This window comes from Scyliorhinus torazame, chromosome 16, assembly GCF_047496885.1.
Source record: "Scyliorhinus torazame isolate Kashiwa2021f chromosome 16, sScyTor2.1, whole genome shotgun sequence".
Taxonomy (NCBI): Eukaryota; Metazoa; Chordata; class Chondrichthyes; order Carcharhiniformes; family Scyliorhinidae; genus Scyliorhinus; species Scyliorhinus torazame.
In genome coordinates, this window is record NC_092722.1 from 182,086,833 (window position 1) to 182,113,736 (window position 26,904).

General features: G+C 47.3%; 1 protein-coding gene across 1 annotated transcript in view; it reads left to right on the forward strand.

The window, feature by feature from the left end:
- The window catches only part of pdzd7a (PDZ domain containing 7a), a 153,004-nt gene that overhangs the window by 32,387 nt on the left and 93,713 nt on the right, over positions 1-26,904 (forward strand). The window contains exons 7-10 of the mRNA XM_072479557.1: positions 5,309-5,369; positions 9,791-10,288; positions 20,106-20,285; positions 26,440-26,603. Coding sequence (XP_072335658.1) covers positions 5,309-5,369; positions 9,791-10,288; positions 20,106-20,285; positions 26,440-26,603 — 903 coding nt within the window. The remainder of the gene's footprint in view (positions 1-5,308; positions 5,370-9,790; positions 10,289-20,105; positions 20,286-26,439; positions 26,604-26,904) is intronic.

Genomic DNA, 26,904 nt, shown 5'->3' on the forward strand with positions numbered 1-26,904 from the left:
CACTTTTGCCAGCAACTTAGCATCCACATTGAGGAGCGAGATCGGTCTATACGACCCACATTGCAGTGGGTCCTTGTCCCGCTTCAGGATCAGAGAGATCAGCGCCCCGGACATTGTCGGGGGCAGGGTCCCCCCCCCCTTGCCTCATTGAAAGTCCTCACTAGCAACGGGGCTAACAGGTCCGTATACTTCCTGTAAAACTCAACCGGGAACCCATCTGGCCCCGGGGCCTTCCCCGCCTGCATGCTCCCCAGTCCTTTAACCAGCTCCTCCGACCCAATTGGCGCCCCCAAACCAGCCACCTCCTGCTCCTCCACCCTCGGGAACTTCAGTTGATCGAGAAATCGTCGTATCCCCTCTTCCCCCGCTGGGGGCTGAGATCTGTACAGCTCCTCATAAAAGTCCTTAAATGCCTCATTTACTTTCACTGCACTTCGTACCGTAGTTCCCCTGCTATCCTTAACTCCACCAATCTCCCTCGCTGCCATCCTCTTACGGAGCTGATGTGCCAGCATCCGGCTCGCCTTCTCCCCATACTCGTACATCGCCCCCTGTGCTTTCCTCCACTGTGCCTCTGCCTTCCCTGTGGTCAACAGGGCGAATTCCGTCTGGAGACTTCGCCGCTCCCTAAGTAGTCCCTCCTCGGGGGCCTCTGCATATCTCCTGTCTACCCCACTAACCTCTCCCTTTCCCTGCCCTCTCTCTTCTCCCTGTGAGCCCTGATGGAGATTAACTCTACCCTGACCACCGCCTTCAGCGCCTCCCATACTACCCCCACCTGCACCTCCGCGTTGTCGTTGGCCTCCAAATACCTTTCGATGCACTCCCGCACCCGCCAGTAATCCCACATCCAGACGCCACAGTAGGTGTTGGTCCCTCTCCTCTCCCAACTCCAGCTCCACCCAGTGTGGGGCATGGTCTGAGATAGCTATGGCCGAGTACTCCGTTCCCTCCACTTTCGGGATCAGCGCCCTACTCAAAACAAAAAAATCTATCCGGGAGTAGGCTCTGTGTACGTGAGAGAAAAAAGAAAATTCCCTGGCCAGAGGCCTAGCAAATCTCCACGGGTCTACTCCCCCCATCAGGTCCATAAACCCCCTAAGCACCTTGGCCGCAGCCGGCCTCTTCCCCGTCCTAGATCTGGAGCGATCTAATGCTGGGTCCAACACCGTGTTGAAATCCCCCCCCCCCCCCCCCATTATCAAGCTTCCTGCCTCCAGATCCGGAATCCGCCCCAACATGCGCTTCATAAATCCAGCATCATCCCAGTTCGGGGCGTATACGTTTACCAATACTACCCACGCCCCCTGCAACCTCCCGCTCACCATCACGTATCGACCTCCATTATCCACTACAATATTCTTGGCCTCAAACGACACCCGCTTCCCCACCAGTATTGCCACCCCTCTGTTCTTCGCATCCAGGCCCGAATGGAATACCTGTCCAACCCATCCCTTTCTTAACCTGACCTGGTCTGCCACCTTCAAATGTGTCTCCTAAAGCATGACCACGTCTGCTTTCAGTCCCTTTAAGTGCGCGAACACTCGGGCCCTCTTAACCGGCCCATTCAGGCCCCTCACGTTCCAAGATAGCAGCCGGATTGGGGGGCTCCCCCCCCCCCCCCCCCCCCCCCGCCGACTAGCCATCTCCTTTTCTAGGCCAGTCCCGTGCCCGCGCCTCCCGCACTCTCCAGTCCCCCAGACGGGGGCCCCCCGCCCCGACCACCTCTTCTGTTTCCAGTTCCCCATCGGCCAATGCAGCAGCAACCCTATTCCCGCCCCCCGCTAGATCTGTATCTAGCTCTTTTGCTCCCCCCATAACACTCCCGTAAGTCAGCTGACTCCTGCTGACCCCGGCCTCCCCCGCCGTCCCATTGAACCCCCCCCCCCGGTGTGGGAATTCCCCCTCCCCAGCAATCAGTGTGCGCTCCTCCACCCCCCCCCCCCCTCCATACTTCCCTAGCACGGGAAAAAGCCCGCGCTTTCCTGAGCCGGCCCCGCCCCCTCGGGCGCCGCTCCTGTTGCGGCCTTATCTCAATTCCCCCATCCCCGGGCCTCCCCTTCCTCCAGCACCGGCGCCCACATTCTCTCACAGTCTCCCCATCAGATCTCTTCCCCCATCCCCATCCATCACCCAACTCGTGGAACATTCCCTGCGCATAGTTAAAACCCTGTATACAACCGACATCCCACCCACAACCACAAACCCTCAGTTTGAGTCCAACATTTCAGTTTGTATAAAGGTCCAAGCCTCCTCAGGCGTTTCGAAGTAGTGGTGTCGATCCTGAAACGTGACCCACAATCGCACTGGCTGCAGCATTCCGAACCTCACCCCCTTCCGATGGAGCACCGCCTTGGCCCGATTAAAACCAGCTCTCTTCTTTGCCGCCTCTGCACTCCAGTCCTGATAGATTCAGATCTCCGTATTCTCCCACCTGCTGCTCCGCTCTTTCTTGGCCCATCTCAAGACACATTCTCTATCCACGAAACGGTGAAACCTCACCACTACCGCCCTTGGTGGCTCGTTGGCCTTGGGTCTCCTCGCCAGGACCCGATGAGCCCCTTCTAGCTCCAGGGGACTCGGAAAGGCCCCCGCACCCATCAGCGAGTTGAGCATCGTGCTCACATATGCCCCGGCATCGGCCCCCTCCATTCCTTCAGGGAGACCCAGAATCCGAAGATTCTTCCTCCTCGACCTGTTCTCCAGGTCCTCGAATCTTTCCGCCCATCTCTTGTGCAGCGCCTCGTGTGTCTCCATCTTCACCGCCAGGCCCAAGATCTCATCCTCGTTCTCCGTGGTTTTTTTCCCGCACCTCCCGGATTGCCGCCCCTTCGGCCTTCTGGGTCTCCATTAACCCCTCGATCGCCGTCAGCATTAGCGCCAGCACCTCTTTCTTCAGCTCCTCAAAGCAGCGCTTGAGAAACTCCTGCTGCTCCTGCACCAATGCCGTTTGATCTCCGCCTGCCGCCATCTTGTTTTTTCTCCCTCGCACATTTCGCTGCTCCAAAAACGCTTTTTTGACCGCTCCGCTCCTAGTCCAATCCATATACTGTGGGGGGTGGACCTTGCTATCACCTTCCCACACTGGAAGTCGTCGAAAAATTTCTGTTGGGGCTCCTCTGGAGAGCCCAAAAGTCCGTTTGAGTGGGAGCCGCCGAATGTGCGGCTTAGCTCCGCATAGCCACAACCGGAAGTCCCTAATTGATAGACTTAAGAGCAAATAGTATGTATGCTGGAAATTTGAAATTATACAGCAAATAATCATTCGGTAATACAGAACTTGAGTATTGCTGAAAAAAGAGACATGCTGTCAAAGCTTCCATTCATCGGGACAAATGTAACAGTGCCAAATTTCAAAGGCAGCAACAATTTATACCACATGAGAAAAGGGTGCTGATTGGTTGCCAAGTCATCTCCAATTGGTCAAACCATTCCCATGGTGTTGTACCATGGGACAATTGTTCCCCACTATTTTGTTTAATTCAAAAAAGGCTTGGACATGTTCCTTTTTCCTGCGGAGAACTGGTCCCTGCATATGAATGATTCTAGCAAGCGTGTGAGCCACATTTTGAGCCCAACTGATAATTGTAAATTTGTTGTTAATGACAGGGAGTTTCCGGCCCCTAGCGGTAGGTTTTCCCGCGACGGATGCAGCAAGTCGTTAGCTGCTGGCAGGATCTTTCGGTCCTGTTGAAATCTACAGTGTTTTGCATGGCTTGCCCGCCCCGCTGCCGGGGAACCCGCTGTGGGGGTGTTGACTTCGGCGGAACCAGAATCTTATCCAGTGGGAACGGCTGGAAAATCCTACCCAATGTAATTCTAAGCACACGTAGCACCTTTATTCGAGCAGAGTAAATTGTTGCTCCCTTTGCAATTTGGCATCCTTGCCTCTTTCCTGTGTGAGCACATGATGAAGAAACTTCACAGCTTGTCTCTTTTTTCAGCAAATCAGAAAATGCTTGAAATGCTCAGCAGCACTGGCAGCACCTGTGGAAAACGATTCAGAGTTAACATTTCAGAACTCTCATCGACTTGAAACTGAACTCTGTTTTCCTCTGCACAACTACTGCCAGACCTACGAATCAACAGACTGACTAACTGTCAGTAAGGAAAGCCAGCAAGGGCAGAGAGGAGGGAGGGGAAAGAGAGAGATCATACTAGGTGAAGAGCTTGTGGCAGGGGTGAGGAGAGCTCAAAGTCATTGGGAGGGATGGTCCGGTGGGATAAGAGACCATAGTTGAGGGAGAGTGTTCATGGTCAGGATGTAGGGATTGTGATCAGAAGCGCTTATGGTCAGGAGAAGAAATCATCATCTGGGAAGAGCTTCAGGGTTGGGAGAGATCATGGGGATTGAGGAAGGTTATTGTGTTAGATTGTGGAGGCTCAGAGGCCGAGTGGGAAAATTCGGAGCCAGGATTGGTGCTTTTGGAGATTGCAGAAGTGGGCTGTCAGTTGGCGCTGGAGCGGGAAATGGGTAAACCTGTTGGGCCTGGAGGAAACATTGCTGCCCATCTTGGTCCACAAGTAGTTCCGTTACTTTTAGATCTGGCCCATCTCACCTCCTTTTACCTGCTAGGCTTCATGAGGCTTGGAAAACCAGTTTGAAATTCATCAAAAATAAACTGTAAAAACAGCAAAGTGCAACTTCCTTAAAAGAATTTCCTGACTGACCTGCCCGCCACCTCCTAGCAGCGGATTGGTCGCCAAACAAAAAAGCTCATGGACCTGAAACGTCAACTGTTTCTCTTGCCACAGATAATTTCAGACCTGCTGAGTATTTCCAATGTTCTCTGGCTTTACTTTAGAATAGAACCATTGTTATCTTTAATGTGCAAAACTTCAATATTGCTGGAAAGAGCGACACGCTGCCGCGGCTTTTCATCTTGCTATCATCGGGACAAATGCAAGATTCAAGACAAAAAGCTTTGGCAACATTTCACTCTTTATCAGCGATACTCAAGTTGTTTTAATAGCCATTAATAAATTCAGAATGGTTCTAAATCAGAATGTAAGATGAAAATAACTGAAATCAAACTAGCTTCAAAAGCCAAGAGTAATTAAATAACATAAATAGAGAGAGGATTACATTGTCTGCAAGAGCGACCTTGAATGTTCTGGACATTTAAAAGTTCCCAGGTTATTGGTATTTGTCGCAGTTCTGTGTGCTGTTGCCATGTGATGTGCCCCATATGCTTTTTCATCTGTGAAGAACGCTTTGGGGAATTTATTATTTAGCAGGTTCTCAGATCAAATTCTCTTCTAAATGTGCTTTGGTCAAATCACTGATATATTTTATCTCTTTCGTCAGGAAGTTGGCAAATATCCTGCGTATAAGGAAATGGTGGCTGAATATAGTTGGCTAACTAAATGTAAGTACAAAACAGAAGTCTCAATAACTACTACTCCGGCACAGCTTGTCAATGTTCTGTTGTGAATAAAACTAAGCAGCTTTCACTCATGTTTTTGTTTTGCCATATTCCTCCAACTAAATAAAATAGAATTTGAGGTATATTATTCTCTGTGAAGTTGATGATAAACTTTTTGCTAAACTATTATTGCCGAACTTTTAACATTTACAAGTTATTAAAAGCATTTTCCTTAAACCAAAACCCCTGGTCTTTTGCTCATAATTTAAGAAGGACATTTTCAAGCAATCAAGATTCTTCAAATGTGATCTTTCCTTTCCAACTTTGGAATAAGAGGAATTAGAGCACCTTACTCTGGCTATTCCATTGTTCAGTCAGTCATTTGGAGTATCATAATGGACTCACCGTCTCTCTGTTCTCTTTCCCTCTCTTGGGAAGTACCTTGATTTACCTGGTTACTCATTTTTTTCTCCTTACTACACTTGTGCATCTGTTATAACCTAGAGTTTCCAAGCAGATCTCCCAAGATGCTGCTAGAACTTTAGTAGATGGTAAATGACAACTATAGAGAAACAATCTCAAGAATCATTTGTTTTAGCCATTTATTCGGATGTCCAATGATCTACTGCTGGAAAATCTCCATTGAAATTCGAAGTGAGAGGGGGCGTGTGCCCATATATTGTATCAATTTGTTAGTCACTACTTATTTCACTTCAATAGAATGCTACAAAATACAGGCTACAAAATTGGACTCCATAGCGTCCATGGTTTCAGTCCTTTGGAACCAAAATGGCATCTATACCAGGCACACGTGGTGCGGTGCACACTAATTATCATCTTGTTGAAGACATTAGCACAGGTGTTAAGAGCTTGCACTGGAGATAGGCAGATTGTGAGATCAGTCAGTGTGGTACACTGATTTGATGCCAGCGCCATCATTTTCATTAATTTTCAGCCACATTAAACAGCACAGCTGAGCATGTGCTCAGCAGCAAGAAGACCCCTCCTCACCAATGCTATTTAAAGGAATCACCACCTACACTCGCATTAGTTGCTGATTAATTTCTACTCACTTTGTTTGAATTTGAAGTGCTTGGGGTATTGCACAGTTGTTTAAAGTTGCAGAAGTAGATGGGGTGTGGTGCTGCACATGAAAAAAATCCCTTGATCTGACTTCAATCGTTCTGGTTGGACCACCAATTCTTTTTTTTAAAAATTCATTCATGGGATGGGGGCTTCGCTGGCATTTATTGCCCATCCCCAATTGCCCTTGCAAATGTCGTGGTGAGCTGCCTTCTTGAACCGTTGTAGTCCATGTGGAGTGGGTACACCCACAGTGCTTTTAGGAAGGGCGTTCCAAGATTTTGACCCAGCGACAGTAAAGAAACGTCAATATATTTCCAAGTCAGGAATGTGGGTGGCTTGGAGGGGAACTTTCAGGTGGTGGGTTCCCATGTGTCTGCTGCCCTTGTCCCTTCAGATGGTAGTGGTTGTGTGTTTCGAAGGTGCTGCCTCAGGAGCCTTGGTGAGTTTCTGCAGTTCATCTTGTAGATGGTACCCACTGGTGTTGCTGTTCATCGGTGGTAGATGGAGTGAATGTCTGTGGATGGGTGCCAATCAAATGGGCTGCTTTGTCCTGGATGGTGTCCCCTCGGGTGGGTGACATGTGGCCCACTGAGGCTGTGAAGGCTCAAGGTGCTTCTGTCAGGCACATTTGAGAGGGGCAATTGTGAGCAATTGGTCACTGAGAGGGGAGGGATTGAGGCCAATTGGAAAGGTGCATGCATAAGAGGATGTGCATGGGTGGATGTCCAAGACCGAGAGAGGGCTGTGAGTCAGGGCATAATCAGGACTTCTCATTGCTCACTTTTATTTTCTTCTCCTTTCAGTTATTGATTCGAGAGAAACATGGAGCCAGTCGAGTTTCTATTGATAGCTGTGCAGCAGCAGCAGCCCTGCATGCAGCCAGGACCAGTGCCCTGCATAGGAGGGGGAGGCAAGGCTCTCTGATCTTCCAGGAGCAGGGCCACAAATGGCAGAGTCTCGGAGGAAGCACTACTACCACCAGAGAATGTCTTACTACCAGATGTCAGCAGTCCGGTGCTGGAGAAGGCTATATCTGTCCCAGGGAGTGGTGGACCACCTGTGCCAGATGCTGCAAGAGTTGGCATCACATGGTCTGGTGCCTTTGTCTGTGGCCCTGAAAGTAACTGCCGCTCTGAACTTTTATGCTAGCAGCTTGTTTCAGAGCTGCATGGAAATCCTGTGCAACATATCACAGCCAGCAGTGCATAAGAGAGGTCACGGATGCATTATTTGTGAGGGCCCATCTGTACATCAGCTTTGACCTGGACCATGCGAGCCAGGATGCCAGGGCCATGGGCTTTGCGTGCATAGTTGGTCTGATCCAGGTGCAGGGCATCATCAACTGCACCCACTTGGCTTTGTGTTTCTCATGGCGGCATGGGGCACCATTTGTGTTCCGCAAGAGATATCATTCCCACAATGTTCAGATAGCATGTGACCACAACCTGCGCTTAACACAGGTGTGTGCCTGGTTCCAGAGAGCGTCCATGACAGCTACATCCTGGGACATTTGCAGAACCCAGCCATTTTTGAGGGAGAACAGCAGCTGGAGGGATAGCTTCTCGGGGACAAATAGTAGCCCATCAGGAAGTGGCCGATGAGGCGAATGCAGAGGCTCCAAGCACCCACTGAGACTCACTCCAACGAGGCTCTTGTGTTAACATGTGCATTGGTCAGAAAGGCAATAGGCCTGCTCAAGATGTGGTTCCAACGCCTGGACCGGTTAGGGGGGGTCTTCCAATGCAGCCCCCAGGGGATGTCCCACATCGTAATGGCCTGCTGCGCTCTCCACAACCTGCCACTGCAGCGGAGTGAGCTGCACCAGGAGGAGATGGAGGAGCACCACATCTCAGATGAGGACAAAATCCAAGAGGACGGAGATGGCCAGGGCCCGCATGGGATGTAGGGCTAGGGATGCCCTCTTTGCCTCTTGGTTTGGGGACAACCAGGACTAGGGCATCGAGACCAATCCCACCACAGGTTCTTACATCTTCTCGCTACTGTGTGGCTTGTGGGAGGTCTTCGTCATGGTCGCACCATTCATGGGCAGGGCGCTAAAGCGACTGACTGGATGTGGGGGGAGAATGATGATGACTTGCAATGAGGAAAGAACGATGCTCCTCTTACCCTCTGCAAAATGTGTGAATTCTGCCTGACAGAGAGCTGAATGTGACCTGCCACTGAAGGGGTGATCTAGAGCCCCAGAGAGGATGAATGACACATCTCAGCTGCTACAGCCTCCTCCGAGGTCAACGGTCCCGGTGTGTTTCTTCACCTACTGATGAAGTGGACCTCAAACTAGAGAATGCTAGCAGCCATGAGAGGCCTACATATTAGTCTGCGGGGGGGGAAACCTTCCATGGGGCGGGGTGTTCCACGCCAGGAGAGGTGCGTCAATGCGGGAGATGGGAGAGACATAGCGCTGCCATTCTCAGACTGCAGAGGGAGGATGCGCCAAGTTTGCAAGTGGGTTTGGTGAGCGTGGCGCTATGACTTGATGGCGTGGTGGCTCTTTATGGGTCATCAAAGTGAATTTTAATGCAAGCTAATTATTAAAATGGTGACATCTCTACAGTGCCTAGGTTCACCTGTGCTCACTAAGTTCCTATCGTTTCTTAGTCTTCCTCATCCTCCCACTAAATCTAGGTGTACCACCAGGATCCACAACTGAGGTTGAGGCAACCTGCTGACTTCGAAGCCCTGTTGTCTGAGATGCCCGTGGGTGGCTGGGACCAGGAGTGTTCTGGCCTGCTTTTGGGAAGCACAGGTGTTGCAGTGCTGCCATCCTTGGTGTGCAGGGCTGGAAGTGTATTGCTGACAGGGAGTGGGATGTCAGATGGGCTGGGCACCTCCAGGGTCTCTTGGGTGGAAGGCCCTGACTGCCCTCCTGCTGATCCTCTTCTGTTCAGGTGTCTGGGGGCAAATCAAATTCAGCAAATTCCTGGGCTCCGATATCCCTCCAAGTGCCAGATCCCTGAGATTTCCCTGCCTGTGCTTGCTGTGGATCCTCAGATGTGAGGTGCTCACTAATGAGTGACCCAGAAGCATGCCTACTACTGAATTGCACCGAGGTGTGAGTATCTGCACTGATGGAGGGTGCAGGTGACAGATGTGATGCCTCTTTAATGTTGGTCCCCGTGATGTCTCCCTCGGAGCTGTTCAGAACTGTGGTTTCCAGGGACCGTAGGGATGATACATTTCTAAATAATATACCAGCAAGAAGAATCATCCAAAGAAGTCATTCAAAGTTTTTGCTGTGCCGATATTGTTCTTTACAACCTTTATCTTCCGGATTAGTATTCCTATTGCTAAATTACAGTGCCATTTTGTTTTTTCAGTGACAAATAATCATTCTCAGCGTTTTGGCTCAGACACAAATTCTTCCACTTCATCTCATTCATCTGGGACACCTTTGAGCTCCATGAGTGATTCTTTACAGGTCTTCCTCCCAACTACCCACAGTTCAACTGACATGGTAGATGTATGTATTTCCACAGAGGACTCTAAATCTCTTCAGTACAATCATCTAGAGACAATAGAGACTGCTATCCAGACAGACCTCCAGCTGTCTCCCTCCTCAAATATTGACATTTCAGGTGAACAGAGGACAGGAAAGGCAGTGACAGAGCGAAGCCGGACACTTGGGCGTACAGTACTGTTGAAGGAGACAGCCATAAGATCAGAGAGTTTTAAAGAAACTCACATCAAACAAAGAACTTACTCCACTGGGGATTCTGCTGATGAACCTTTGCACTCTCCTAAAACTGCAGTGTTGATGGCCCTAAGCAAACCAAGGAAACCAATCAGTCGATCACAAAGTTATATTACGATTGGAGGTGAGATTATTTAAATGCACCAAATCACAAGTTCTTAGTTTTAACTTTTGGAGGTTTCTATGACCCTTTTTTAAAGTTAATTTTTAAGTATACTTACATAATTGTGATTTCTGTTGTTTCACCGTAATCTTTATAAAGATCCTAAATCAAAGCTAACTTGGTCCGAGGCATTTTAAACTGATCTAAGCAATGGTGGATTGGACAAGGAGTCCTTAATTATTCTTTTTAAATGATTTGACTGGAAAATGATTGCTAGCTGCTTTTATTAATAACTGATGAAACAAGAAGTGTTTTATTTGTAAATTGGTTACAACTAGAACACTGAAATCAAAGCAAACAATGCTGGAAAATGGGATCAGAATGGTCAGGTGGTTGTTTTTGACCAGCGCAGACACAATGGGCAGAAGGGCCTTTTCTGTGCTGTATAATCTTATGACTATGATTCTAAAATAAATCAACGGCCTGCACTGAGCAGCTGGAATGAGAACAGCAAATAAATGGTTTTGAGCATTAACATTTCTTTATAGAGGAGTTGATTGGTCTAGCTTTATCAGCTTTGAGCTCAGGTTTCCAGCATTTGTGGTTTATTTTTCTTGATCGTTATAACTAGAAAACTGTTTCTTACACATTAAGTGATTATGATTCTGCAACAAATTCAACTTCAGAACGCTAATGAGGTATCACAGATTAACACTGATAGTTAAACTTGGTCATGCTATTTGTATTGGCCTAATTCTGCTCCTATGTCTAATGGTCTTATGGTATAGGGTAATAGGAGAGTGAGTAGATATGAATTGATGAATGTTGAGATAAGGTATGTATTATTCCTCACTCTCAACATTAATGCTTTAACAAAGTAATCTGGAGTACTGCAAGCAGTTCTGGGCACCACACCTGAGGAAGGATATATTGACCTTGGAGGGAGTGCAATGTAGGTTTACAAAAATGCTCCCTGGACAACAAAGTTAAATTACGAGGAGAGATTACACAAATTAGACCTGTTTTCACTAGAATTTAGAAGGTTATGGGGTGCTCTGATCAAACGGTAAGATATTAACGGTGAAGGACAAGGGGCTGGATTGTCCCAAAATGAGACTGTGTCCCCCACGTCGGCGAAAAAACGGTGGAGTTTTACTCCCGAAATTCCTAATAAAAAGTTGAACTAATTCAATGCAATGCAGGGGGCTAGCAGGGACCCAGAGTAAATCTTGCAGCTTTAACTGCTGATACGGGTCCCCGCACTGCCGGTTCGGAGTCCGCGCATGCGCACGGCGGCGGCCTCCAGCAGCTGCGCTGAGCTCCATGGCGGACTCGGACCGCGGAGCCACACAGAGAAAGGAGACACCCCCCCCCCCAGATCGTGCCCAAGCCTGAAACTGCGCAGATCTATTCCCCGGCCGCCAATAAACCACCCCCCCCCCCCCCCGGCCTCCAATCAACCCGCCCCCGACCAGGGCGGCCGTGGACTGAGTCCGCAGCTGACACACCAGCATCCCGACCAGCAATAGGTGGTTAGTTCCACGCCGTCGGGAACTCGGCTGGTCGGGAGTGGAGGATTGCTGGATGGGCCTCTGACAATGGGTCCCCGGCCGCCGATTTTCGGGGAACGGAGAATCGGCGGACTGGCGCCGGGCCCGATTACGGCATGAAAGTGGATTCTCCGCCCACGCGCAGGCTTCGATTTCGGCGCAGGGCTGTGGAGAATCCAGCCCATAATGATAAATTATTTCCACTGGTTGGAGATTCTAAAACTAGAGGGCATAGTCTAAAGATTAGGGCCAGACTGTTCAGGAGAGATGTTAGGAAGCGCTTCTTCACAAAGGGTTGTAGAGGTTTGGGACTCTCTCCCACAAACAGCAGTTGAAGCTAGAATATTTGTTAATTTTAAATGTAAGAAAGACAGATTTTTGTTAAGCAGAGATATTAAGGGATATGGGCCAAAAGCAGGTATATGGAGTTAGGCCACAAATCAGCCATGATCTCATTAAATGGTGGGATAGGCTTGAGGGGCTGAATGGCCTTCTTCTGTTCCTATGTTCCTAATCTATTGTTCTAATCAGACTGCTTCAAAGTGAGCCCAAACATCTTAGTGATTCGGTGATGTTAAATTTATTGGAGTGACCTAAAATCCTTGCATGTAAATCCAGGGTAGGAGAAAGAAGCTTTGAGGAGCTTTACTTACTTTGGAATTCAGTGACTAGTGGTGTTCTACCCGTGTCTGCATGGGTTTCCTCCGGGTGCTCTGGTTTCCTGCCACGGTCCAAAGTTTTGCAGGTTAAGGTGGATTAGCCATGCTAAATTGTCCTTCGTGTCCAGAAAGATTAGGTGGGGTTACGGGGTTAGGGTGGAGATGTAGGCTTAAGCAGGGTGCTCTTTCCAAGGTGCCGAATGGCCTCCTGTACTGTAAATTCTATGATACAGGAATCAGTTCTCAAATCACTACTTCCCATTATTCAGATGTGTGGGTGACCTTGAAGAGGAGATTAGGCAGAGAATACATAAACTTGCAGAGATGGGGGAAGCAAACAAATTATAGGAAAGGGAGGCATGGCATTAGCAAATTAACTCAAATGTTAGCAAATGACAAGCAGCATTAGATATGAACAGAAAATTAGTGATGAAACCTTAAAGAAGGCAGTACAGGATTCCAGATTCATGGGTTGCAAAAACAATTTGTATTAACATCTGGGGCGGGATTCTCCGACCCCCCGCCGGGTCGGAGAATCGCCGGGGGGTGGCGTGAATCTCGCCCCCGCCGGCCGCCGAATTCTCTGGCACCGAAAATTCGTCGGGGGCGGGAATCGCGCCGAGTCGGCCGGCGGGCCCCCCCGGCGATTCTCCGGCCCACAATGGGCCGAAGTCCCATTGCTGTCATGCCAGTCCCTCCACCGTGAATCAAACCACCTACCTTACCTGCGGGACTAGCTGCCCGGGCGGGCTCCGGGGTCCTGGGGGGAGGGGGGGGTGGGGGGTGCGGGGCGATCTGACCCCGGGGGGTGCCCCCACGGTGACCTGGCCCGCGATCGGGGCCCACCGATCCGCGGGCGGGCCTGTGCCGTGGGGGCACTCTTTTCCTTCCGCCTAGACCATAGCCTCCACGATGGCCGATAAGGAAGTGAACCCACCCCGCGCATACGCGGGGATGACGCCAGTAGCCGCTGACGCTCCCGTGCATGCGCAGACTTCCGCCGACCGGCGTAGTCCCTTCGGCCCCGACTGGCATGGCGCCAAAGGCCTTTCCCTCCGGCCGGCGGAGCGCCGACCACTCCGGCGCGGGCCGAGCCCCTCAATGTGGGAGCTTGGCCCCTAAAGGTGCGGAGAAATCCGCACATTTGGGGCGGCCCGACGCCGGAATGGTTCACGCCACTCCCTCCCGCAGGGACCCCCTGCCCCGCCGTGTAGGGGAGAATCCCGGCCCTCATCTTGAACTAAAACAAAAGTCCCATGGTGCTGGTACAGAGAGCCAGATCTTAACTCACTCTAAATCCATTCATTTACACAGAATTAAACTCGGGTCTAGAATGTCAGATTGGTTCAGCTGATAGCAATTCACCTCTAAATCAGATTATGAGTTCAAGTACCACCCCAGCTACCTGAGCACAAAAAGCCAGGCGGGCACTGCAGTGCAATAGTGAGGGAGTGCGGCAATGTCACAAAGGCTCTGTCTGTCTTCTCAGGTGAACATAAATGATTCCATGGCACTATTTTGAAGAAGAGCAAGGGTGTTTTCACTGGCACCCTGCCAATATTTATCCCTCAAACAGCTTCACAAATTATCTGGTTATCATATTTTTGTATTGAACTTGCTGTATGCAAATTGGGTGCCACATATTATATTGTGACTACGCTTCAAAAAAAGTACTTCACTGGCAACTAAATACTCTGACTGTAAAGGCGCTGTATAAATGCAAGTCTATAATTTTCTCCTGCGATCTTCCGTTATACAGCACCATAATCAGACAAGATTGAATGCCAAACCGAAGAAGGAGATATTGGTGTGGGGTGGAGGATCTAAAGCCTGATCGAAGAGATGGCTTTTAGATAATTTTAAAGGAGTAATGGGAGGTAGAGAAATTTAAGGAGAGAAATGGAATGTGTCAACCCAACATGACTGACAACATGATCACCACTGGTGATATGAATGTAGAGAGGGATACATGAGATCTGGCAGGTTTGTAGGGATGGATGAAATTATAGATATAGCAAGGGGTGAGATCATGAAGGGATTTAAACATGAATTTGAGAATTATAAATTAGAGATAGAAGTCAGCAAGGATAGGTGTAATGGGTTAAATGAGCGATGGGATATGATCAGTAAGTTTTGGAAGAGCTGAAGTTTACAGATTGCAGAAGATTGGTGGTCAACCAAGAGGCATATTTGGACAAGAAGTCTACAAGGGCATGGATCAGAACAGATAGTCAGCTGCGACAATGGCAAAGACAGAGGAAAATGTTATGGAGGTGAAGTAGTAGTGACTATGGCAGCGAAAGCTCAGTTCAGGGTTGAATAAGATACTAAAGTTGAGCAGGAAAAGAGGATCCAGAGGCAGTAACATTCATCTCGAAGAGTGAGAGGAGCAGAGGGACCACTAACAGCGAGGGAGATGCAATGGGATCATTAGCAGCAAATGAGAAGCAGCAGGGCCACTAACATTGAGGAAGATGCAACAGGACCATTAACAGCGAGCGAGGAGCAACGGGGCCATTCACAGTGAGAGAGGAGCAGCACAGCCATTAACAAGAAAGGAGCAAAGGGACCATTCACAACGAGAGAGGAGCAGCAGAGCCATTAATAGTGAGAGGCAAAAGCCACCCTCATGAGACCCACTGCACTTTATGAATCTCAGGGAGAGAGATCTTGTGGGAAGGAGAAAGGAGGGCACTAGGAGTATGTGGGTTTGTATGTCCAAGCCCATACAGCAGAGCCTGGTCTCCAGTCTTGGACCCCCTTGCCACTGGACTAAGGGCTTGCTTTGCCAAGCCCAAGTGGTAGCTGGTGTGCAACAGCCACCCCACATTAAAATAACTCATTCACAGGCATCTTTCCACTCCTTGAAACAAAGTTTGGGACCTGGAATGTCATATCTTTCATGGACAACCCTGGCAGCTACAGACTGGAACAGTGTACTGCTATCGTTACCCGGCAGCTCAGACATTTCGACATTGACATTGCCACCCTAAGCAAGACCTGGTGCGCAGGACAAGGCCAACTCAAGGAACAGGTGGCAGTTACATCTTCTCTGGAAAGGCAAACCAGAAGAAGATTCTTGCCTCCACAGGATTTGCTTCAACATTTAAAACTAACTATTTGGCCATCTCAGAGACTCCCCTTATGGGATGAACAAAAATCTCATGTCTCTTTGGCTCACCCTATCCCAGAACCAGTGTGCGACAGTCCTCAGCACTTACAACCCAACAATCAAAGCTACAGACATGTCCAAAGAGGAATTTTACTCCAGGTTCAAATAATTCTTGGTTTGAGTCCTAGAAGGCAACAAGTTGATCCCACTTGGTGACTTCAACGCCAGAGTTGGAAAGGACACAGACCTCTGGGCAGGTGTAATTGGCAAAGTGGGGTTAGGGAAATCAGACACCAATGGTACCCTGCTCCCGACTAAATGCCTAGAACACAGCCTTGTCATAATCAACACCTTGTTCTATCAGAGAGACAAGCACAAGGACTCATGGCAACGCCTTCACTCCAAGCACTGGCACCTGCTTGACTACGGCATCGTCCGTGCGAGGGACCACAAGGACATGCATATCACCCGTGCCATGACAGGAGTCGACAACTGCTGGACGGACCACCGTCTAATCTGCTCTGTGATCAATATAGCCCCAAATCAGTGACAGTAACAGGAACAATGCCTCAGGAGAATCAACACTGAAGCACTCAAAGACCCAGATAAAAGAGCCCTTTTCAGCCAGCTCCTCAGTGCCAACCTGACGACTCCTGGTGACTCAGAGACACAGAATGCCCAAGGCACCTGGCCTGCCCTCAAGGCCTTCATAATCAGCAGCTGCAAAGAAATGCTTGGTCACTTGACTGGCTTGATGAGAATAACCAGGAGAACTAGGAGCTGATAGGCCACAAACACAAAGGTTTTTGGAAGCTGAAACAGCAACTCAACTCGAGAGTAAGAAAGATGGTGGAAGGCTGAGGGTCCCGCAAAAAAACCCGCAACCTGAAGAACAGATGGTGGGTGGAGAAAGTGCAGGAGATCCAGCAGTTAGCTGACCACTATGACACACAAGGTTTCTTTAGCACAGTCAAGACCACCTGGGTTCCAGCACCCGAGTCTTGACCCCACTGCTCATCAAGAACAGAGAGACAGTCAGCACCAGCTGGAAGAAGCGCCTTGAAGACATCTTTAACAGAGACTCTGTCTCCAATACAAATGTCCTCCATTCCATCCTGCAGCATGCTACCCACCATCATCTCAGCACAACCCCAAACCGGCAAGAGGTAGAATAGGTCATCCAACAGCTAAAGAACTACAAGGCATCAAGGAGCAGATGGAAACTCCGCCCAAACGCTAAAACATGATTGCAAAGCACTATTGACGCAAATATATGATCTCACCATCCTTATCTGGAAGGAGGAGAACATGCCAGGAGATCTCAGAGACGCCATAATCGTGACGATCTTCAAGAAAGGTGACAAGTCCAACTGCAGCAACTACAGAGAAATTTCCCTGATGTCGGCTGCAGGGAAGGTCATCATTAGAGTCTTCCTTAAACGCCTTCTCCCTGTGGCTGAAGAGCTCCTCCCAGAGCCGCAATGCGGATTCCCTCCACTAAGGGACCCAACGGACATGATCTTCACTACACAGCAACTACACGAGAAATGCAGAGAACAGCATCAACCCTTGCATATGGCCTTCTTTGACCTCACAAAGGGCTTTATACTGCCAACCGCAAAGGATTATGGAACATCCTCCCAGATTTCAGCTGCTCACAAAACTTTGTCACTAACCTCTGCTCCATGATGATATTCAAACCATGATCCTGACCAATGGATCCACCACGGACTCAATTCACATTTGGACTAGGGTCAAGCAAAGCTGTGTCATTTCACCAATGCTCTTCTTGATATTCCTTGCTGAAATGCTCCATATCACTTTCAGCAAGCTCCTTGCTGGAGTGGAGTTATACTACAGAACAAATGGAAATCTGTTCAACCTCTGACGCTTGCAGACCAGATCCAAGGCTGTCCCATCCTCTGTCATTGAACTTGAAGGAATGAAAATGGGCGCTGTACCAGGGAGAATGACCATGGTGGAAGAAAGCAAAGGTTTGGCAGGGGAAAAGGCATCAAGAGATTTAGGGGAGGGTACGATTGAGCAGATAAACAACTGCAGAAATGTCATCGCAAATGGAAGGCAGTTGGAAGTTTGCAAATACAGTTCTAAGCGACATGGACGGCGAGATTTTCCACTTCGCCGGCAGCGCACCCATGCATGCGGGTTTCCAGACGGCGTGGGGGTGGCCACAATGGGAAACCCCATTGGCCAGTTGCCGGAACGGAGAATCCCGCTGCCGGTGGGGGTGCGCTGTGCCGGAAAACCTCCTGCGCCTGGCTGTTGGTTTGCCGGCATCTCAGTTTGTTGGGTAGTGAGTGGGAGTTACATTGCGGAGCATTTTCATATTTTGGACGGGTTAAAAAGGTCTTACAAGAAGTTTTTGGGAGAGAGCCACCTTTCGTACAACCATTCAGCCCATGGCCGCCACCAGAAGTCTCCCTCATAGTGTTGAAGGAGAGAAGCTCATTCTTCCTCAAGGTGGGAGTGTAAATTGGGTGATAACTCCATTGGATGGATTTGGTGGCCACTTTGTAGGTGGCTTTGCAGAAGTGGCTATTTGCCTGCTCTATGGGGATACGATGGGGTGGTATCATTGCCACAATTTGTTCAGTGCCTCACAGTATTTTTCCTAGTTGGCCTTATGTAGGTTCCACCACTTTCAGCTGGTGATGATAGGTAGTTGAAGGCCGATGTGGGTCAAAGTTGGTCTGTGCAGGTCATGTGGGAAGCTATGCAAGACTTGGCATGATGTTGGGAGTGGGTTGCGATGTGTTGACCTGATCCAGCAAAGGTCAGGTGAATAGTCACACCTCCATCTTGCAGAGTGGAAATTTCCTGACTGTTTGTGGTCATGGATAAGATTTACGTCATTCTGTGCGGCTTAATTTGCAAGTGTTGCGCCATCAGCATCAACCTCATTGTAGACCGAGTCTGTATGATGGCCGTTGAAGTCTCGGTGTGATAAGGTAGGAAGAAATGTTTGTCCCAGCTCGTGCTGGGGGGCTTGTAGACATTTATTATTTTGAAGGCCCCAATCTTGATGATATCAATGTTGGTCATGATCGATTGAACTGATGTGGCCCGCCAATGCTTTGGATGGGCAGCATGGTATATCAGGCCAAAGCAGCCAATCTTATATCTCCCAGCTTCTTTGGGTGGAATGTGTGTTTCTTGGATACAGATCATGTTAGTTACATGTTGTTGGGTGAGAGTGCTGATTGGTTGTTGTTTGGCGGCAGTTAGCCCCTCAACATTGAGTTACAGGATGCGGGGTGCAGATCTGATGGTGAGGGATCTACAGAAATTCATATTACTCGCAGTGTTAGATGTGGCGATACTGGAATTCTTAAAATCTGAGCTTGCCCAACTTGGTTTTCTTGTAGGATCATTGGCTTCCCTGGATTTTATGAGTACTGTTGGGTGGCAACGACCTGAACGCTGAACCATGGCCACCCAGAGATGGAATTGAAGCAAATATTATAAAATGCTGTGACATAAATACTTTTAAAATACCTCTTATTTTAGATGTTCAAGTAGGCAATATGCAGATATGTAAAAACATTAAAACTATGACAATATTGTAACTCTGATAATTAGTTGATAGAAATCCTTAATTCAAATCCATAAGTGCTGCTATTATCAAATTTTCAAACTAAAAACCATGTGAATACAAAAAAATCAGCCTTGCCCACATCTAATTCTGGGATACTTGCTACTGTCAAGTGTGATTTCATCCAAGCTCATTAATCCTATCTGATTTCCAATGCTAAAAGGGAAAGCAATGGAACACTCTTTAACTTGTTTCATTTTTAATTTATTGTGAAACAAGTGCAAACCTGTTTCCAGCTACAAGAATAAGAGGTTTGATGCACAATTTCTATAGTATTAATGGTCAATATTATCCCATCAAATGTTACCCATGTTTTCTGCTGAGGGAATTCATATTTTGCTTTTACTGGTGTCATTGGAAATCAGTAACAACAAGGCCAGAGAAATTAAGGGTGTAGTTGGCCAAAATAATTGCCTAAAGGTAGAAAATTGGCATTTGATGCTCTTTGCAGCTTCACTATTTAACACAATAAAGAGCCACTCAACATCACACATGCAGAATTCCATTTGACTAAGGTACTGGGTGATAGCTGATGCTCAAGGAAATGTACTGTCACATGTGTCAGCACCTTCAAAAGAACTTAAGCCAGACTTATTTCTCAATCAATAATGCAACTTTAAAATAAGATATAAGCCTTGAAATCGCAACATTCAGCCATGGTGTTGAATATCGTTCAAGCATCACAGGTTGGGGCAGTGGAAGTCTTGATTTTCCAGTTACTGATTTTAATGCCCCAAAAATTTAGAAAACTGTGAATCAGGCTGGCTAATATCCCCCATGGCCAGTTCTGCAACATGTGCTCCCAATGCCCGAAACTCTGTATGGAGAGGACAGTTTCACAATTTTGCAGCAGTATCTCCAAATGCTGGATCTCAATTTTCTTTTTTTTAACTCACTTTCCTAGAGGACAAGAAGAAAAAGAAAAAGAAACAAAAGACTTCTGCAGAAGGAACAAAGTTGGAACGCTCCAAAACATTTGTGAATATATTTTTTAGAAGTGTTCGATCTGGGAGGCCACCCAGTGAGCAAAACCCAAAAGAAAAGCTCAGGTCCAAATCCCCATCTCGCTCAGAATCAGATAAAGGTAAGAAATCATTACGTGAGGTTTTCACTGAAGAAGCAACGTGGCATTATATCTTCACAGAAAGTATAGCTTTATGAAATGTGGTCATCAAAACAGAAGAGCAAAAACCCCTCTATCAATAGCTCCAGTGAAAACATAAAAATGACCATAAAATGGAATTTTCATCCTTGTGTTTCAATGCTTCTGTACCCTCAACTCCCCCTATCTCTGTAATCGACCCTAATCCTATAGTCATGCTCCAATTTTCTCCCCCAACCTCCCCCCACACTCTTCCCGGCCGAACACTAATTTCCTCTGATACATTTGCCCCCCCTTCTTTTGTTCCAATAAGGGCAGCACAGTGGTTAGCACAGTTACTTCACAGCTTCAGTTCGATTCCCGGCTTGGGTCACTGTCTGTGCGGAGTCTGCACGTTCTTCCCGTGTCTGGGTGGGTTTCCTCCAGGTGCTCCGGTTTCCTCACACTGTCCAAAGATGTGCAGGTTAGGTGAAATGGCCATGACAAATTTTCCTTTGTGTCCAAAAAAGGTTAGGTGGGGTTACTGGGTTACAGGGATGAGTGGAGCTGTGGGCTTAAGTAGGGTGCTCTTTCCAAGGGCCGGTTGCAGACTCAATGGGCTGATTGGCCTCCTTCTGCACTGTAAATTCTATGACTCTATGATAATATTAATGGATGCGCCTTCAGTCACTTCACAGAATCAGAGAATTGTTACAATGCACAACAGGGCCATTTGGCCTATCATGTCTGTACCCATCTGGGGCCATCCTTACAACCTTTATTGAATTTAGGTTCCACTTTCTGGGATTACCTTGCTAAATCCCTCCACCTCTCCAGATCCTGCCCCTTTGGAATCCCCCTTAAATCTTCCCTTTTTTATCATGTTTTTTTGGTTACCTCTCTTCCTTGCCCTCAGCATAATTCTTTTTCCTTATGCCTGTGCGAATCGTTTTGGGGATTTTTCTGCTTTTAATGTTGAAGGTACAATATAAATGCAAGTTGTTGCATTGTGTACACAGAAAATTATCAACAGAAGGAAATTTATTCCATGAAATGTTTTGATAGTAGAGGAACAGTGGGTTGGATTCTGTTTTGGAGACTATGGACGGGATTCTCCTGTCCGCCACCTGCGTTTACCTGCCCTCTTCTGCAGCGGGATACTTCGTTCCGGCAGCTGGCCAATGGGATTTCCCATTGTGGCCACCCCACGCCGCCGGGAAACCCACAGGCAAATGGGTCAGACCCATTTGCATTTATTTACAACCCCCTCCGGTGCAGATCGTGGACCTCGTTCACGCCGCCAGTGGGCTGTCGGAGCATCGCGTTTGGGGCGCCAATCCCTATTTACCCCCAATACCCAATTCTCCATCCCATCGGGGAACAAATTCCGGGGACGGAGAATCCTGCCCAGTATATTTTCCAACGTGCCATGGCTGTGGCATGTGTTATAATTTTGTTTTTAATCTGTCAGTCACTTTAATAATGAATTTTAGCAAATAAAACTGTGACACAATAGATTAAGGGCAGAATTCTCTGTCCCACTGCACCAGTTTTTTGGTGCGGCGCGCCCCTGCCGGCAGCAGGATTCTCCATCCTGCCAGTCGGCCAATGGGGTTTCCCATTGTGGGCAGCCCTTCGCCGTTGGGAAATCCCCAGGAGTGGGTGCGCTGTCAGTGCAAAGGAGAAACCCGCCAGCGGAGAATCCTGCCCTAAATGTTTCTGCTGTAATAAGAAATAAGTTATATAGTTATATTAATATTTGGAATCCCTGTGTGAAATTTTCCGATTTTGTTTTTATGTAAGTGCTGGCTTTGGTGAGGAAATGGGATTGCTGCTCCCCCATTGCACAGCCGGGTTTTCCTGCCAGATAATGCAGCACCTAGAGTGTGAAAAAACACTGCAATCAACCCTGGCGCTGTCACGCTGGTGGGCCGGGGTTGGATAGAGCCGTCAACAGAGAAAAAGGATGCACTAATCTGCAAGAAAAAAAATCTCCTCGTTCCACACAACAGACGAGGCGAACCCCCTCCATGAATAAGGGGACCCCCCTACATAATAGGGGCACACCGGGCATTGCCCCTGTGCACGAGGAGTGGTGCACAAGGCAGACTTGAGGGAGCGCTATTCTGCATTAGGCATGGCTGGCTAGAGTCTCTTCCACTCTTGAAGCTTGAGGGTCACTACTTGGCATCAAGCATGGCTGGCTGGGTCTCTTCCACTCTTACTACCTCCCATTGGCTTGTGCTGGAAAGATTTTGCAGGTTGACACACTCAACCTGTTTGGCCGCTTTATGAATGCACCTTCCTTGGCCATCAAGTTCTGGGATGGGACTTGATCCCAGAGATTCAGGCTCGGAAGCAGGGATGTTACCCACTGCATCACATGTGTTCCTACATTAGGACAGGTGGGTAGGTTTTTTAAGAAGCTTAATGGAAGGGAGAGAGTGGACAGGTTTAGGTAGAGAAGTCAGGAGATTCGGCCCAAGGCATCTGAACATACAAAATGAAGGAAATCGAGTCTGTTTTTTTCCAGAGATACTGTGGTGTGTGGCAGTGGAAGAATTTGAAAACCAGCATGTGAACTTTAAATAGCATGTTGCCAGACTGAGAGCCACTTAGGTTGGCAAGAACAGGATGATGTGTGACTTGGGACTTGTTATTCATTCTTGAAACATTAAACCAGGGCATTGAGTGTTGGTTTAATGATTCCAATTTGAAGGAGGCCAGGAAATTATGCTGGCCTCCTATTCAATATTCCTCTCACTGCCAGCACCAAAAAGAGCAAAGTATTGGGTTATTTATATCATTGTTCTTTGTTGGACTTTGCAGCTTTCAAACTGAGTGCCTAGTTTGTTCACGTAATAGTAATAGCTACAGTTCAGACCAGTTCATTGTTTGTAAAGCACTTTGTGATGAGATAATTTATTATATATGTGAATCAGAAATAATTAGTGCATTGAAGACCTATTAATAGAAAAAAACTGGAATTTTTGTCTCTACTTTCAATGAACTTGCTGGATTTCCAGCTTTAAAAATTCTAATACTGTTGCACTTCCATCTGGAGTTTCCTGTTTTGTACAGTCCTTTGCTGTTAACTTTGTTTATTAAATGTCTGAATTACAAGAGATCTAAATATTTTCCAACAAACTTTCATTGGGGGCGGCAGGGGCATATTGTGTTGCAAGAGTCAGCCAGCAACTGACGCACCTAAAATAAAAATCCCACCCTGCAGCCACAATACACTCCCGGCATGCTAAACAGGCTGAGAATAGGACTTGTGCCCCTCAGTGGGAAGAGGTCCTGTCATCGAGAACTGCAAGCTAATTAGATTGGCCAGCAGCTTTGGTAGTCCCAGCAGTTGGCACTTCTGTGACTACAAGCAGGCCTGAGCAGAGTAAGTCTCTTGCTTTTAAAGCAGGATCAAAACAGGCAGCCTAGGGAGGGAGGTGAGCGGTACTGGAGGGACAGGTTTGGTGGTCAGAAGGGGATGAACAAAGGGTGGGGGGGAGATGGACACAGGGCAGCCCCTGTGGAACATACTCCCCCTTCCTTGTCATTTCAACACTTGGGTTTTAAAAAACGGCCTGCCAACTCTCACACGACTGCCCATGCCAACCATATGATGACGGGAAGAGTGAAGAACAGGCAGGCAATGTATAAATTTGTATATATGGCATCTGTTTTCCAAGAGATTTGATTAATTCCGTGTACACCAATTAATATCTGTCTCCAAAGAGGTTATTATTTTATAATTTGTTTGTTGCTTATCCATTCACTGGCATGGGCATCGCTGATTAGGCCAGAATTCATTGCCCAACCTTTATTGCCTTTGAGAAGTTGGTGGTAAGCCGTCTTGTTGAACCTCTGCAGTCCATGTGGTGTAAGTACACCCATAGTGCTGTTAGGAAGAGAGTTCCAGGACTTTGACCTAGTGACAGTAAAGTAACAACGATATAGTTCCAAGTCAGGCTAATGTGCAGCTTGGAGGGGAGCATGCAAATAGGGGAATTTTCTAATGAATGGTTCAGGAGATTGTACTCAAAAGAAGTTTAGAAGAATAAGAGGTGATCTTAGTGAGACATATATGATTCTCAGGGGGCTTGACAAGGTGGATGCTGAGAATATGTTTCCTCTTGTGGGAGAGACTAGGACCAGAGGGCATAATCAAAGAGTAAGGGGTTGTCCATTTAAGACAGATGAGGAGGAATTTCTTCTCACTGAGGGTAGTGAATGTGTGAAATTCTTTACCGCAGAGGCTAGGTCGTTAAGTATGTTCAAGGCTGAGATAAACAGGTTTTTAATCAGTAAGGGAATCAAGGGTTATGGGGATAAGGCGGGAAATTAGAGTTGAGGATTATAGTATCAGATCAGCCATGATCTCATTGAATGCTGGAGCAAGCCCAGTGGGCCAAGTGGCCTACCTCTATTCCTACATTTTATGGTCTTATGTGGTGGTGTTTCCGTACATCTGGTGGGCCAAGGGGGTCAGTGCATAGACTGAAATGCTGTCAAAATCTATCGGAAGGGCCCCCTCCCCCCACCACAATGCAAATCCTGCTTTCGCCCCGTTGACAAGTAGGGCATCCGCCCTCCCATCACAGGGATAATGGGTCACCCCCCACAGCACGCAGGTATTCACTTCCTCTTTTTCACAACATAAAGCACTTAGCTCCTTTTGATGTGGTGAGGAGTTGTCAGTCATTGCAAGATTGATTATAATCATTGTGGTTAACATCAAAGCACGGTACTTGAGATGCATTCACGTGTGAAGGGAAAGATAGAAAAATAATCCACCAATCAGCTGTCTGGCTGGGGGGCTGGGGGTGACGGTGTGAGATGGGGCCTGGGAGGTGGGGGGGGGGATTAAGTCACCCTTGTATGTGCTATGGGTGGGGTGATGCGTTATTTCCATGGTAGGAGTGCGGAGGATGTCCTACTTGTCATCGGAGGGGCACAGGCCCTCTGTCAGAGCTCGGTATCAGACTGCCTGAGCAAAATGGCGGCCCGAAACCGGGATTCTGACAGTATCCGGCGAAATCACCCACATGCATAAATTAGCATGGTGAAGGGGAGAGACTCGCAAACAAGGCCCCGCTCCTAGTGCCAGCAGACTCCAGTAGTGATTCTCCGCTGGCAGGAGCATTTCGGCTCCAGAATGGAGAATCCAGGCCTATATCTCTGATATCCATGAGGAAATACTACTTCTGAACTTGTGTTAAAATAAATTATGACCTTACATTAGAAATACAATTGTTGAGCAGCACGGTGGCGCAGTGGATAGCAGTGCTGCCTCACGGCGCCGAGGTCCCAGTTTGATCCCGGCTCTGGGTCACTGTTTGCACATTCTCCCCGTGTTTGCTGGATTTCGCCACCACAACCCAAAGATGTGCAAGGTAGTTGGATTGGCCATGCTAAATTGCCCCTTAATTTGAATAAATTAATTGGACACTCTAAATTTAAAGAAAAAGAAATACAATTGTTGAAAGTTGATCTATTTTTTCTCTGCTCTCAGAATTTGTCTTCATAAATATTAATACCAACTGCTGGAAAATAGCAATGCCAATGATTGTTCTTTGTAAATTAATATACACTAGTAAAGAGGCAGCTGTTTTATTTACAAATCTTTTTATTACAGTGACTGCTGTTCCAAAATTTGTCATCAGAAGTCTTAAGCGGGGTAAATGTTTGCAATATGCCTGAGAATGCTTGGTATTGAAAGGCAGTTTTGAACTGCTCCTGTTTTTATTTTCATGCAAAACGTATCTTTTTGAATGCTTGAAGCACTTCTATTTTTCATTATTGTTTGTACTGGAGAATGCAAAAGCACATGCGGCACCATGAAATCTATTTAACTGCATCATTTAATAATAATTTTGAAAATATTAGACTTGGAGAATTTCAATTCTTACTTCATCTTTTAAAAAATCTTTTGAACAACAATTGCTTTATTTGACAAGTATCTTTGTGTGTATTTTAACTGTGCCACTTGTCATTGTTTGTCTTTATCAATAACTATATTGATTAAATGTACAGCATGATTCCATTCAAAACATTGTTGAATGGTGATCGTATCTGTTTTTCTTTCAAATGAGGTCTCCTTCTTTATCAGTAAAATAATTAATGTAATTTGTACTTTTATGCCTGCCTTTGATTTAAGATAAAGAAAGAAGTCATCGCTTTAACATTTTTGGCTCTCAGAGAGATCAACCAGGCCTCTCAACAACAGACTCGTATAGCCATGCACTAGCTGTGATTGAAGACATTGCCAGGAAACTCCTGAATCAAGATGAAGTAAATGCAGTTTTGCGCCACTGTAAGCAGGTATTTCCCTCATATAATATTTTCATTCACTACAAATATCGACTACAGCAAGAAACTATTTCTACTCAATCACAAGTATAACATCAGTAATGAGACCATAGGGAATAGGAACAGGAGGCAGAGGCTTCAATCGTTACCTTGTAGGATGTTGGAAGGATTTACAAGTTGACACTCAACTTGTTTGACCACGATCTGAAGGCACCTATCTTGGCCATAAAGTCCCAGATGTTCTGGCACAGAGATAGGGACACTGCCACAAGACCTCTTAATTAGCTTAGTACAGTACCCAAAAGGCTATGGG